This window comes from Gekko japonicus, unplaced genomic scaffold (assembly GCF_001447785.1).
Source record: "Gekko japonicus isolate JY-2015 unplaced genomic scaffold, Gekko_japonicus_V1.1 scaffold2503, whole genome shotgun sequence".
Lineage (NCBI taxonomy): Eukaryota > Metazoa > Chordata > Lepidosauria > Squamata > Gekkonidae > Gekko > Gekko japonicus.
Window position 1 is genome coordinate 70417 of NW_015167130.1, and position 15704 is coordinate 86120.

The 15704-nt window shown below is 42.6% G+C and overlaps 1 protein-coding gene across 1 annotated transcript; it reads right to left on the reverse strand.

The window, feature by feature from the left end:
* Positions 1 to 1064: 1064 nt before the first annotated feature.
* On the reverse strand, positions 1065 to 8717 carry LOC107111985 (vomeronasal type-2 receptor 26-like). Its single transcript, XM_015413040.1, has 5 exons — positions 8427 to 8717; positions 6947 to 7804; positions 4888 to 5115; positions 3148 to 3274; positions 1065 to 1966 (listed from the first exon to the last, which is right to left on the reverse strand). The coding sequence occupies exons 1-5, from the start codon at positions 8715 to 8717 to the stop codon at positions 1065 to 1067; spliced, it is 2406 nt and encodes an 801-aa protein (XP_015268526.1).
* Between the last annotated feature and the right edge of the window lie 6987 nt (positions 8718 to 15704).

Consider the following 15704-nt stretch of genomic DNA (forward strand, 5'->3'; position numbering starts at 1 on the left):
AAAAAAGGAGTAGGTAAAAGCCCGCCAGAGTTAACAAGTCTATTTTCCCAAGAGAAAGCTGATGGTAGATACCAAGGCCAAATGCTCATGTTACAGAGATAAAAAAGCACTGAAGGCACAGAGAAAGAGAAACCTAACATTCCAGAGGCACCCCCTCACTCCATGGCAGCTAGAGGCCTAACTGACAGTGGGCTCTCTTCCAAGTATTGATCAGAAGCTTAGCTTTTGAGATCTGTTGAGATTGGGTTATACCATGCTGCCTTCCCTCCCACCCTGCAAATATATTATATATTTTGAAATACTGAAATATTTGTTTGGAATATATACTAGCCATTGATCAGAAGTTTCATGGATCGGGATTTAATTGGAAGATTAGTCCAGGAATTTAAACTATTTCAAACCAGCTCAGATTTATTCAGACTAATTCAAATCAGTGTACACCAGCTCAGACAAAACACTTCAGTAAAGAGTTGTCAAGAAGGACAAGTTTATTTTCCAGCCTTCATTTATATCACTCTTACACTTGAAAAAAAAGCTTCCTTCAGACATAAAACAGATTGTACAAACAGCACATTTTATAGATTTCACAAAAGAAACACATTTTACTTGTACTTCCAAATGAAGAAATAACACATAAAGCATTAAACAAATGCTTTAAGATTAGCAGAGCTTCAAAGCCTCACTAAAGCAAGATCCTGCTAACAAACAGCTTTTAATGGATACTAATGTTCTGCACAAATCTGGCCAAACAGTAAGAAAAGGGGCCGCTTCTAGGTCCATTTGATGGCAGCACCAAAAATTCTATCCTGACCCCTTCAGGGAACCTGATAATCCCATGCTAATCGAAATTAGTTAAGGAGCTCGTGGGGGTGGCTAGTTTATAACAAATGTCTACTCCAGAAATAGAGATCCACCAAAAAGATCCCACTCTATGATCTTCACATATTTGGCTCAACTGCACAAAGATGAAGAACCATTGCCCCAGCCTTGTCTTCCATAAAGAGTAGGGGCAGACACATCTGTCCTATAGGAATGTGGGAAAAGAACATAGAACAATAGAGTATTTAATTTGTTCTCCTAATTAGTTGTTTCTTCTCATTCAACTCAGGCCTCACCAGAATAATGTAACTTTTTGGGGAAAAAATACAACCCAGTAAGCCAGCAGCGGAGGCTAAGATAGAGAAAATCTCCACAGCTACCATGTATTTCCCTTTGGTGCTCAGATAGGTTGGGACAAAAGAGACCCAAACACTACAAAATATAAACATACTGAAGGTGATGAATTTGGCTTCATTGAAACTGCTAGGCAATTTTCTGGCTAGGAAAGCCACAGTCAAGCTGATGATGGACAGAACTCCCATGTAGCCTAGGGCAATATAGAACATAAGAACAGACCCTTCATTACATTCAGTGATGATCTCTTCACTCGATGACTGTGTATCAAAATCTGGGAATGGGGGAGATGTTCCTAGCCATACCATGCAAATAGCTGCTTGAATGAGGGAGAATGAAAGGATAATGGAGTTAGTCAATCCTTTCCCTACCCACTTCCTCATCTTGGAACCTGGTTTGGTGGCCATGAAAGCTACAACCACAGTGATGGTTTTGGCCAGGACACAAGAAACAGCTACTGAAAATATGATGCTGAAAACAGCTTGTCGGAAGAAACAGGATATCTTTGTTGGTTGTCCAAGGAACAACAATGAACAAAGGAAACAGAGCAGAAGGGAAACAAGGAGAGTGTAGGTGATATCCCGATTGCTGGCTTTGACAATGGGGCTGTCTTTCCATTTAACAAAAATCCCTAGGACTAAGGCTGTGATGAGAGAAAAAGAAACAGCAACAGAGGCTAAACTGATCCCCAAAGGTTCTTGAAAGGACAGGAAGCTTAGAACTTTTGGGATGCATCCATCTTGGTCCTTGCTTGGAAATCTATCATCAGGGCATTTAATACAGTCAACCGCATCTGAAAACAGAGAAGTATAATGACCCATCATGCTTTTCAGAACTTCATTTAGATGTGGAAGGCATTGCTTATGGTACATTTTAACTGCTCATTCTAGATAGGAATATTCAAGAACATTCTTGTTCTGTTGCTGCAGATGATATATTAGTAGTCATTGTTTAAATTAAGGGGTATTGTGTTAGATCTTTAATCGCCTTTAAGAAAACATGCTATTCATGAAAGTTTATATTTATATAAATCTGTTTTTAGCACATACTGGAAAGTCAACCCGGATATTTGAACCTGCTGGTGAAATAATAGATGTGCAGTCTGATGGTGTTAATCAGAATTTAGTACAGGTTAACATGCTAAGAAGTCAGATGGTAGTTCCTGGCCAAAGCCTGCAAACAGGTCATGCTAATTGGGGGAGTTTAGTGTGCAGCCACTGAAAGAAGCAAAGAGGAAGTCTATGTGCACTTTACTTGGGTTTTTGAACTGTTTGGGGTTTAAATTGTCCGAAGCTTACTTCCAGCTCTTAGCTTAAACACATGGTCCTTGTGGGAGGGGCTTTTGCTGACAGAGATGAATCATCTGATATTACTGGCTATTGTGCAAGGCTTGGAAAGGAGCCAGAGGTCCCAGCTGTAAGCAGAGTTAATTAGGGGTCAAGGGTCTAAGAAATAAGTTTCTAGGATGTTCAGAATGAGAACGTTTTGCAGGGAAAGAAAGAGACAATTAAAGAAGGACATACAAGTAAAGCTCATTTTTGAGTAAGGGCTAGTAGGGTTGCCAGCGGGATACCAAGAGGTATGGACATAAGGGACTCCCATGCAATGATATTCTGCAATTTTTTCCTGCAATTTTTGAGTTGGTTGGTCTCTGTCACTTTTTCTCTTCAGAATATTACGCTAGAACAAAACCTTCATATAAACCGACAAAAGAGCCTTTGCTCATCTAGCTGGAGACCCTGTAACAAGCTAATTTCCCTCTCTCTGGGTCCAGTTTGGGTAACATTGATGTGTGAATAAGAAAGTGGTGCAGGAGAAAGGTTTAGATTTTTTAGGTACTGGGGAAATTTCTGGGACAAGCCAAACTTGGAGATGTGAGGTGAGCATCACTTCTTTTATTTAAAGTATTCTTAGGGAAATGGTAATCTGCAGCCAACCAGAATGATGGGAAATCTAATGCACTACATCACCTACCATTGCTGTCTGAAATCTTTCCTTCTGGGCATGGATCACAGTTGTAGCAGCAAAACATCTCCCCTTCTGTCTTTATCTTCTGATAACCAGGACGACAGTAGTCATTGCACACAGAAATGGGCACCACCTATGCCAGTATTTGAAAGTCATTGATGGTGGGAGAAATTACACACTGCTCACAAAAAATATATATTGTAAAGGTGAACATTTGACATGCAATAAAGCAGAACATTCAATGGACTGTTTAGGATTTCCGATCACGGCAGATGATATTTTTGCTGCTTTTGCCTTGGATAAAGAGAGAAAGAGGTGGGGCCTATACCAAAACATAAAAGGAGTTAAGAGTTTGAAAGGTTACAGATTGTCCTACTGTACATTTAATGAAAAATAGTGCATAGTTGAAATGGGAAAAATGTCTCCTGCTTAGATAAGGCAAATTAAGACTCAAGAGAGAAGAAATAGGCTATTCAACCCAGGCTGCAGTCACACGGAGCAGTAGGCATGCTAGAGAGACGGAAGATAGGCAGATTTTCTGGGCACGATCTTACCGCCACATCTGGGAAGCGTTGAGCTTCCGTGGCTCACCCGAGGCTTCCCGCTCAAGATGTGGGGTAAAAAACTAGTACCTCAGAGGTACTAGTTTCCTGAAACTGCGGGGCAAGGGCGGGTGTTTGATCGGGTTTCCAGTGGTAGTTCCGGCGCCCGCCCATGTCCCCTCACAAAAAATTTTTTTCAAAGTCTCCACGGATGCGCACAAGCACCCGAGGGAGCATGCGCACATTTGAGTTTTTTAAAAAACAACAACCCCGTTTGCCCCCGTGCCCCACTTCTTTGCCATGCTGCAGGACTGTGGAGTGATCTTCACCTCCCCCCTACCACAGGACCTCCACGGGACCTCCACGGTAGGTCTGCTCGTGCAACCGCACGTTCTTTAGCCCCAGGGCAAACAACCACGCCTCCCCCCCCCAATATCTGGCCCGTGTGACCGGGGCCCCAGTTTCTTATTCCATAGGAATAGTAATCATCAGGTAGTGGTCAGTTGTGATCCATTAAGCCTTCTTAACTGGCTCCCTCATAAGCCTACATACGTATATATGCACATTGAAGTCATAACCAATGTATGGTAACCCCAGAAAGGGGCTTTCAAGGCAAGTGAGAAGCAGAGGTGGTTTGCCAGTGCCTTCTTCTGCAGTCTTCCTTGGTGGTCTCTCTTCCATGTACTGATCCTGCTTATCATCTGAGATCTGACAAGGTCATGTTATACTGTACCATTCCACATTCCTTCATAAGTCTAACAATTGTTAATAAAGATGGGTTGCCATATTAGTCTGCCTGTTCAAGAAAGCTCTTGTTAGTCTTTAAATTGTTAATAAAGACAGTGATCATATGAAATAAAATGACTCCAAACCAGTAGAACTTTGTGATCATGACATTCATTATTCTTGTGGCTCTTGCTTAGATAAGCAACATTTGAAGAACAGAGCAAAGACCTTGCATATTCACAGCAATGCCTCATTTCGCTATGTTTGACATAGATGCAAAATTTTAAAATTGCAAATATTAAGAGACCATCTGACACTTTAATTTTTATCCTTTCTCTAGTTCTTGAAACAATTGGTGGCTCTCATTTTGTGATACAGCCTGATTATCCATGACAGGGGCTGATAATCTATGATGGGGAACTACCAGCCTTTGACAAGCCCAGATAATGGCCACCAAGAATAGTCTGGAAGGCCATACCTGGTTAAAAATACTGTGCCACTCAATCATATCCTCATGAACAATGAATCTGCTTCTTTCTAGAGCATCAGCATCCACCCTTCCAACTTTCACTCTGCTGAAGGAATGGTTTGGGAACGTAATCAGATTCATGATGTCGAATGCAGCTCCCATTTCCCAGTTCTTATTAAAGGACAGGTCTTCTCCAGCTGAGTTGTTGAACAAAATGTCTTGAAGGAATGTATGGAGCTAGTTAAAAAAGAAACAAATATTATTTCCATAATTTATTCTTTTCTTAACACATCTTAGGTTTTAATCTCTTGTTACAGGTTGAGGGTCTTGTTTGGGGAGATGTGGAGGCAACAGGATGAGCAGAGAGTAAAATCTATGATTCTAAGTGCCAACGATTTGTGGTAAGAATAGGGATGGTATTTCAAATCCTTCATCTGGAAAGGAATTAGCAATAAATTTATCAATATAGTAATTACTATATAAATCTAGGGGACATTTGAAACACTGTACAGTTCTGGTTGCCTAATCTCAAAAAAGGATTTCGAAGGGCTGGGGGGAAATGCTGAAAATGACAACCAAAATGTTCTTAGGATGAACAGGTTGCTCTGTGAGGCAAGGTGAATACATCTGCAATTTTTCAGTTCAGAAGCAAAGGGCAACTGAAGAGTAACTTGACAGATGTTTGCAAAATTATACATGGCATAGAAAAAAGAGAGGAATTTTTCCCCCACTCTATAACAGAAGAACCCAGGCTCACCCTAGAAAACTGTGCAGTTAACTTGTAGAACTCACCAGCCCAAGATGTGGTGATAACCACTGACTTAAATGTATCTAAAATGAAGTTGGACAGATTTGTGGGAAATGTGTCTATCGTGATAGTTCAATAGGACCTCTGAGTTCAGAGACAGAATGCCCATGAGTATTGGGCACTGGAAGCATCTATACATGGGCTGCCCTGTGGCATTTGACTAGGACCGTTGTGTGAAGTAGGATGCTGTACTAGGTGGACCACTGATCTAATCCAGTATGGCTACTTTTAAGTTCTTATCTTCTTATTTTGAAGAAATACTACATACATAAGTGCCAGCAAGTCACAAATGACTTATGGAGACTGCAGCAAGGGGCTTTCACGGCAAGTGAGAAGCAGAAGTGGTTTGCCATTGCAGTCCTCTTCAGAGTCTTTCTTGGTGGTTTAGAATAAAATAGAATAGAATAGAATAGAATAGAATAGAATAGAATAGAATAGAATAGAATAGAATAGAAGTAAGAACATAGAGAAGTTTACAAGCTGAAGGTTGTGGTCACACATGCCAGATGAAGTGGGGGGAGGGAGTGAGGCTATTCCCTCCAGAGTAAATCGACCCGCAGTTGTGAGATCACACAGCCCGTTGTAACAGCAGGCACAGCCCGTCACTGTGTGATTAGATGCAACTGTGGGTGAGTTGGTTTTTTTTTTACCATTTGTTTCCCATGTGCATAAACAAGGAATCGCACCTCTGCACTTAGGGCCCCCAATGGGTATGCAATGATGTGCATACTGCGAGGGGGGGCGGAATGGCACTGAGCCGGGATGTCCTGATCAGACCATGCCAATGGCATGAGTGCACGCTTGTTTACTGATGTTTTATGCCAATAAAGGCTGACTTGACTTGACTTGAATTGAGTGCACGCTTGTAAGATCAGACAAGGGAATGTCCGTCTGTAGCCTGTCACAACCCGTTTAGAACCGGATTTTCTCTGGTGTCTTTTTAGACCGCTTCTGTGGCAGAGCAGCACGGATCACCGATGACTGCGGGACACTTCCCAGATGTTGCTGTCTGATTGGGCCCTTTAAATCTGCCCAGCCTTTGCACCTATGTTGGGTCTAACTGTGCGTATGATTGCAGCCGAGGTTCTGGAACATCTTTCCTTCAAACATATCTATTTGTTTCCTTCCAGACCACCCTCAAAAGCCTGATCTACTACAACGATAAAAGATGGAAATGTAAGCTTGACTTTCTTTCAGGATCCAAATACAGGTTGATATGATATGAAGGGTAATGGTGACATTTTATTATGGAGACAGTACCTGCCAAGGCTGGAGACCTTGAAGGTCAATTCTTTTGCCACCCACCATTGTTCTGCAATGGTATCTGGATGAAACCATGGCATGCAAAGCATGTGCTATGGCATAGGCGGCATTGTAGATGCTATAGCTGTGGCCAGTCATATGCATTTCAAAAATAGAACCAGGAAGGCTCTCCAGCCTCTCCTCCCCAGTACATGTGGAATTATCTTTCATTGGCTCCTTGGAATTTGGAAATGAACAGTGAAATGCTTGTTCCCAGAAACACCCGAGAAAGCCATCTTCCTGTGTGGAATCAGGTTTTACAATCTGAAGGAATTTCTGGAACCCAAGAACCTTATGAGAGTGAACTGTGAAAGACAGGATATTGTTGAAGAAGTTGAAACTGAAGATCCTTTGAAGGCTGGTTAGTACATAATCAACTTGGGCTGTCAAAATCCACACTGTTCTAATTGATACACTTTCCTCATATGCAGAATCTTCAAAAAGCATTGCAGTGGTCAATGATATTATGGCCATAGGTCCTCCATATAGAATTACTGTATTTATTTTACTGTCTATGAAATGTTGATATCTGTTTCTGAAAAGATCAAAACTCTCTGACATTTCATCCCAATTGCTTTGCTTTGGGATTCTTCCTGTGAATGCCAAACAGATGCCATTCTGAGCAAGCAGTGGTTCCAGGGTCTTCAAGAAATGTTCTCCACTGTCCTCATCTACAATAAGAAGCCCAACCCACGTCCATCTGAAGTGGAGAAGCAACTGCACAATCCCCATATTCTGATGGGCTTCATTTGGCACCGTGCGGTAAAAGGAAGGGACGTCTGTTGCATCCTCTGGAGCAAATGAGCCATATGTGAGCTTAAAGGAAATAAACAGATAATTTCAGGAGGTAGCCATGATGGTCTTCAATAGAACATCAAAATTCATCCAACAGCACCTTAGAGACCAAAAAAAAGATTTCCAGGGTATAAACTACTTTCAAAAGCCTCTACTGTGGAAAGCATGGTGCTCTTTAAGGTGCTATTGGACTTGGATCTTACATTTCCCCCCCTTTAAAAAAGAGTCCCCTTATAGATATGCCTGTTTATGCAATTATTTATTTATTTATATCTTCAATTTCTTATACCACCCTAATCCCCGTTGGAGGTCTCTGTGTGGTTTACAGAGAGGATGCTAGTCACATTACTCCCTAACTAGGGCCACATTTGTACGGGGTGGGACTGCCTACCAGCACCCGTGGTGGTCGATTTTTTTTTTTTGACAAAATCCCTTTGAAATGAAAAAAAGAATCTGCTAACTGATCCCTATATTACTCCATACTTTACTCCCTTATGAAGTAAATTTCCTTTTGGCTTACTTGATGAAATATCATGGAGACCTTTCTGTCAGTCATGATTTATTCTCTACTAGAAACAAAGAATGTCCAAGAAAGAAGGCAGTGGCATTTCTTTGCATGGATTCTCCATGCATGGATCTTTACCTGTGGGATTTTGTAGAGACCTAAGATGTCTGCCATGTAGAAGGAGATATCAGCACTGAGTCCCCCAATGACGGCCATTAAGTTTTTCTGTTTACCACATTTGTAATTAGGGACATATACATTTGATTTGAAGAGCAGGTCCAGGGTGCTGTGATAGGTCATCCTTGCATTGTAGTAGCTGTCGCAGATGTGGAAACCAAGAGTGACATTGGTCAAGATGCTGAGATTCTCATTGATCTCCTTCGTTGCAAACACCAAAGTTAGGACATGCTGGTAGAACTTGGTCACCATCCTTTAGAAAGAGATTGATGTGATTTCTTAGGTGAACGCTACACTGCAGCATGTCATTTTTATCATAACACTGGTTTTGATGTCTACATGTACACCTTTTTTGTTATTGCTGATGCTAAGAGCATGCTCTTTAGTCAAATCGTCTTTTAAAATGTGTTAGTACACCAGTATCTGTGGTCTGTTTAGAATATTATGGATACCCTTTTGGGTTCATTTATAATGTATAAAACAATATCCCCTCCCATATATTTAAGTTGCATTCATTTACCCATTATGTTGATATGTGTATAGCCTGTAAAAACATATTAACCTTTAGGATGTCACTTAAGTTTTTGGTGATTTTCTTTTTCTAAATTAGGAAAACAGGTGTGTATCCTGGGGTGGTCTTCAATTCTCAGTTCTTGGATTGCCAGCTACTCCCACCCAGCCCTTGTAGTCTGAATCTTCAGAATCTCACAGCAGAACAAAGACCAACCTAAATGCCTTAGGGGAACCCCACACTGAATTAATCTTATGTTTGATATTTCTGCTGTCACTTTTCTGCTGTCTATCTGTTACTTACAGATTTTATAAGCAACAAACATGAAGTCTTTTCTCTCTCTCTCTCATACATGGTATTAAATTACATACATAACCACTGTGCAGGAAAGGTCCTGGGTGATTCATAATATCTTTAGCATGGAGGGTGTGCTATCTGGCATCAAGTCACTTCCGATTTACGGCAACCGTATGAATTAATGACCTCCAGAATGCTGTGTCATTAAGAACCTGGCTCAAATCTTGCAAACCGAGCACTGGGGCTGCCTTTATTGTATCAATCCATCTCATGTTCTGCCTTCCTCTTTCCCCACTGCCTTCAAATATTCCTTACCATCCTTTCCAGTGAGTCACGATGTGCCCCAGAATGTGATAGCCTCAGTAAAGGGACACATTTTTATGACTTCCATTCTCTACCAGTCTCTACGAACACTCCACCTGCCACCTTTGTCATTGTTTAGCACCATTAGTGTATCACTCTTCTCTCCACCCTTACTTTCCAAAATATTGAAAGCATTACTTTATGGGAGAAGAAAACCCATATCCACTACCAACAGAACAGAATGGACAGACATTTGGGAAGGAAGAAAAAAAATGTGGAGTGGAGTAAGCCAGCAAGCTATTCCTTTAAGCAATTCAACAATTCCTTAAAGCATTTAAAACTTTGTGACATTCTCACATGATTCAGAAAAAATAAAAAAAATAAAACCTTACTCTGGAACCTTAAGCAAATCTTCTGGAGGCCATTCTCTGAAACACAATGAGTGAAGGTATGGAGAGATCTGAGAAACAATGCCACCAATGAGGAGGTCCCCTGACTGGTACTGCTCATATGGGCCAGAGAGGGGATCCTTCACAAGGCTCTGCACAGTAACCACATTTTTTATCATGTGTGACAGCCAAGTGAGTAACACGCCCAGTCTCATGATGCTGGTGACACAGCTTCTCTCAGGATTCAGCCTTTCCTGTGCCCATCAAATAATGGGCGAGCTTGGAGAGAGGATGAGAAATTTATCCGCTTTATATCGAGGCTTGGCACAGGCAAAAATCATGCCTCCAAATCTGGCTGGGGTTGCACACATTCCGATCAACAACAAAATGTGCTAAATCAGGTTGCTGGGGTCCTGCCTTCCCTCTTCCTAGCTTTCTGTGGCAAAGGAAGTTTCTTATAAGCACTTCCAGACTTATTTCTTTAGGGTTTTCTGGTGCCTAGTTGAAACTCACCAGAGCTTTGATCAGTTAACAAAATTCACCAATCGGGATAATTGCAGGCGGGGGAGATAATTATCTCTTGCAGAGTGTAGATTATTGTGATGCTATGGAAGAAACTCCCCCCCCCCCAGATATAACTATGAGTTTCTTCTATTCTTCACTAGCACAACTAGCAAGGAGGGCATTCAAGTTTCTCTTTTTGAATGCTGGCCAGCAAGAAATGCAGACTGTGCAATGAAGAAACAAACGGGATGGGGAACAAGAGAAAGGACATATGCATTCTGCCTTTCCTAAACCATTTGGAGTAGCGAAATACATTGCAGTTTTATTAGAACCCCCAAATAAGGCCACAGAACACCTATGTATTAATTACCAATTTTATTAATGGTTGACTCCCATCCCTAACATAGTACAAGTTGCTTCTACCATGGATGCCAGTGTTGGAGAGAAACCAGCTCTGGTGCCAAACTTAGCCTGTATTACAGCTGGCTTAATTTATCCTTACCTGAACAGAAAACAGAGTCCAGAAAACATTTAGCTTTCCTCTCCCTCCCCTTATGTGTCACTCCAGCAACTGAGAGGGGGGATCATTGAGTATCTTGTCATCTTGTTATTAATCAAAAGACCCTAACCATTCAGATCTGCGAAGAGTTGCAGAAATCATCTACTAATCCTACCAACTTGCTCAAACCATGGGACTCCCAGGTGCTCCTACTATACAATCCCCACGTGCCTGTTGTTAAGATGTCCCCACTACTCTGTGAGCTTCCCAATGCCAAGGTTCCACAGAAGTCATACTGACATCGATCCTGGACCTTTCTCTGTATCAGGTGCCAGTTCCTGAAAGCTGGCACCCTAAGAACATGATCATGCACCATCAATTCTACCAGTAAACAAAATATCGCTATATAAACACTGAAGAATAAATGCAGTAGGTAGCCTCATAATTCTAACAGACTTGGAAGCTGGAAACTGAACCACTGTCCTGTGAGTGGTTGAAAGTGCCATCACATTGCAGCCAATTTATGTGGCCTGTATAGGGTTTTCAAAGCAAAAGACAAACAGCTAGTGTGAGAAACCCTGGGATTTCTTTGTGGTCTCCCTTCCAAGTAGTAACCAAAGCCAACCCTGCCTAGCTTTTCAGATACAATCAGACTGAGCTGTCTGGGCAACCAGGGCCAGGGCTGCTGGTATTTTACCACACCAAAACAGAGTCTCACCCAGATGTGAGCTGCTATCACTATGGGGAGCAACTCTAACCCTCAGACCAACCCTAAACTCACTAAGTACCCAGCAGATACAAAGCCAATCCATGCCTGCTGGAAGCTTCAGAAGGGGCCTGCAGTTTGGCCTCTAAAATTGATTCCCCCTTCCAGTCAGAAATCTCATTAAATGGTATCAAGAATTTAAGCCATAAAGCCACATCAGACCTCCTGTGCCAAGTGACTGGCTTTATACTGTGAAGTACCAACAACTTGCAGGGATTCTCACAGTCTTTGTAGCAAGACTATTCCACGGGACATGGCATGATAGGCATGTATCTTTCCCCCTAAATGCTACATTATTCTGCTAAAGCCTGAGCTGAACAAGAAGGAGCTGCTAGTTAGCAGAATAAATTAAAGAAGAGAGGAGAAGAAGAAGAGATTGGGTTTATACCCCGACCTTCACTTGGAGTCTCAGAGCGGCTTACAAACTCCTTTCCCTTCCCCTCCCTACAACAGACACCCTGTGAGGTGGGTGGGGCTGAGAGAACTTGGACACAAACTGCTCTTTTTCAAGGACAGCTGTGCCGGAGCTTGTGACTGACCCAAGGTCACATCAGCAGGTGCAAGTGGAGGAGTGGGGAATCAAACCTGGTTCTCCCAGATTAGAGTCCACACACTTAACCACTGCACCAAACTGGCTCTCTAAAGACTCTCTGTAATGTGTATCTCTGGGTGAGATTACAGTTCTGGAGGCATCACTTCAAAAAGGATGTGGACAAAATCGAGAGGATGCACAAGAGAGCGACCTGGATGATCAGGGGTCTGGAGACTGAGCCCTACGAGGAAAGGCTAAGGGCCTTCGGAATGTTTAGTTTGGAGAAGAGGAGATTGAGGGGGGACATGACTGCTCTTTTTTAAAATATTTGAAAGGCTGTCATTTGGAGGAGGGCAAGGAGCTGTTCCAGTTGGCAGCAGAGGATAGGATCCAAAGCAACAGGTTTAAATTACATGCAGAAAGGTATCGGCTGAATATTAGGGGGGAAATTTCATGATCAGAGTAGTTCAAAGGTGGAATCAGCTGCCTAAAAAGGTGGTTAGCTCCCCATCACTGACAACTTTCAAGAAGAGGCTGGACGAATATTTGTCAGATTTCCCAAGTCCACAAAAGGCTGGTCCTGCATTGGGCTGGGGGTTGGACTAGATGGTCTGTATGGCCCCTTCCAACTCTATGATTCTATGATTTATACTTACACTGTGTCCATGGAAATGACAGAGTGGGCCCAGTGTAGTATTTAGGATGGGCTACCATTAAAGACAACAAAATCTCTTTTCTGTTTCTTTAAGGAATGTAGTAGATACCAGCCTGAAGTAAACATAAATGTTTAGCAGATTTACATGACTGGTCAAGATAATACAATGTGAAGTTAAGAATATACGTAAATGCCACCCATTCTAACCCCTTCCCTGAAACTCCCCAAGTCCAGCCCTTCCTTTTGTTGCTAACTGAGAATATAGATGCCAGGAAGGTAGGCTTTTTCACATCTCTTCCTAAGTCCACAAAAGGACCTCTGATTGGACACATATGAGGGAGAACATTCAGCATAATAGCCTCATTCTTCATAAAGGCCTAACCAAATAAAAAGGCACTGGAAATCACCATTGGCCTTTATGGAAGAAAGAAGGAGGTAAAATGAGAACATGTATTCCAGGGTGTAGGAAGTAGTGTGTACAAAGTCTATCAATGCAATGAGTGGTATTAAAACTTATACGAACTTTTCTAAGTGCTTAAAGGGTGTTGAAGAACCTAAATGAAGATATATGTGAGAACATTTATTTATTTATTTATTTATTTATTTATTTATTTATTTATTCATGTATACTCCAGTCTTGAAGGGATAACCCTCTCCTTCCAAATAGGGAACTAAAGTACATTACAAAATCATTCTCCCCTCTTGCCTTTTATGCTCACAACAACAATAGTATAGACTAGGTTAGACAAAGAAGCAGTGACTGGTCTGGAGGACTGTTCACATGTATTGCAGAATGGAGATTCAAGTCTGGGTCTCCCACAACCCAGTTTGACATTCTAAAACATATACTATGCTACTATGGTCCATATTTAACAAAATAATATAAGAGTACCCCCTTGGGGTGGGGAAATAATTATACTTTGCCCATGGAATATATCTGGGAGGGGAAAGGTGGCATGGTATTATACCATTGGTATAGACTGATCTTATCAGATATTGAAAGCAACCTGGGCCTGTAAGTGGATGGGTGTCAGACTCCTGCAGCAATCAGTTCCCAACAGCTTTCATTCAAAGTAAAGTTTATTGAGACAATTGATAGTATGCAGATATTTTAACCATTTCGTGTTAGAACTGAATAAAAGCATGTAAAGCAAACAGTTATACATTACTCAAAGAGACCCCTTATGGCCCAGGCCAATGAGTGGCCAGGTCGAAGTCTGCCAAAGTAAGGAACATCAGTTCCCATGAGAAATAGTACACCAGGCACTGAAGGTCAAACAGAGATAATAGAAACAGAGAAGACACAGCAGAAATGAAACTTAACATTCCAGAGTCACCCCACTCCCATGGCAGCCAGGACTAAACAGAGGCCTAGCTGACAATGGGAGATCACCAAGGAAGACTCTGCAGTGGAAGGCAATGGCAAACAACCTCTGCTTCTCATTTGCCTTGAAAGCCAGTTCTTGGAGTTGCCATAAATTGACATTGACTGGACTACACTTACAGATGTATGGAAGACATTTACTGAAATACATCAGTTTAGGGATCAAGATAATTCCATTGAAATTAGCTCCATATACACTTAAATGGGATAACTATCAATAAAATGGTTGAAAGCCTTGTTTGAACTCCTAGACCTATTCAGGCTGCTTGAAGGAAAGCTCATGAATCAGGATCTATATGATATATAGGGCAGTTCGAGATGGACAGAATTCTGATTTGCCCCCCAAGCCAGAAATAATGAGGACACTTAAATGGGATAACTATCAATAAAATGGTTGAAAGCCTTGTTTGAACTCCTAGACCTATTCAGGCTGCTTGAAGGAAAGCTCATGAATCAGGATCTATATGATATATAGGGCAGTTCGAGATGGACAGAATTCTGATTTGCCCCCCAAGCCAGAAATAATGAGGCAGACACAAGTGTTGGGTTTAACTATAGGGCCACTTTATTAACGGACAAGTTTAGCTGGAACCAACGGCAAGGGCAAAACAGAATTGCGTTATGGTCAAGGCCAGAGGTCAAGGACCCCTCCCTTACCTATGTCCATAGGGCGAGCCACCCTTGCCCCGGGTGGGAGCCCACTGCAGGGGCTACCATCCGGCCGGCTAGCCATTGCAAGACAACCCTGTAGCCCCATCCCCCAAGCCGCAAGGCTCAAAGAGAGGACCTAAACAGGGCCGTCCCGAAGGCAGTCCGTTTTCCCCGCCCCATGCCGCAAGGCACAAAGGCTGTACTCACAGGACCCCTTCAACCCCAAATATGGGTGTCAGCTGGTGCTCACCGGACCGCAATCTGTATACCGCATATCAACCTGCCACAGCTGGTGCTCACCGGACCGCAATCTGTATACCGCATATCAACCTGCCAAATTAAAAGTGACCGACTGAACTAACTCGACTTGCCCTCATAAATACCTGCATCACTGTCGCAGTGCAGGGTAGGCGAAAAATACCCCCTCCAAGTGCCAATCAGGAAGGGGTGAAAAATTCCTACCCGGCCCCCAAAAAACTGGACGACCAGCAAACGCCTGCACTGCTAACAGGGCGGGAGGGTGGGCCGACGAAACGCGCGGGACTGCTGAGGAGAGGCGGGGCTGGGCTTTTAAGCCCACACTGCCCCGCCCCCTACAGAGTCCCGTGTGCAGCGCTTTTGGCGCCAAATGCCGGCTGCCTCTTCTGGCTGGGAGGCAAAGGCGCCCCCCCAGCCCAACGGCCGGAACGGCCATGGGCAGGTTGAAGCGTGTTTTGTCCTGAACATCCATTAGGGTTGCCAACTTTTA

Excerpts from the sequence above, each read along its gene's own strand:
- LOC107111985 (XM_015413040.1), bottom strand. The coding sequence starts at position 8,717 with ATGGTGACCAAGTTCTACCAGCATGTCCTAACTTTGGTGTTTGCAACG. Across the intron at positions 5,116-6,946 it reads AAGGTCTCCAGCCTTGGCAG|CTCCATACATTCCTTCAAGA; the intron begins GTACTGTCTCCA and ends TTTTTTAACTAG. Across the intron at positions 3,275-4,887 it reads GGCACAGTATTTTTAACCAG|GTGGTGCCCATTTCTGTGTG; the intron begins GTATGGCCTTCC and ends ATACTGGCATAG.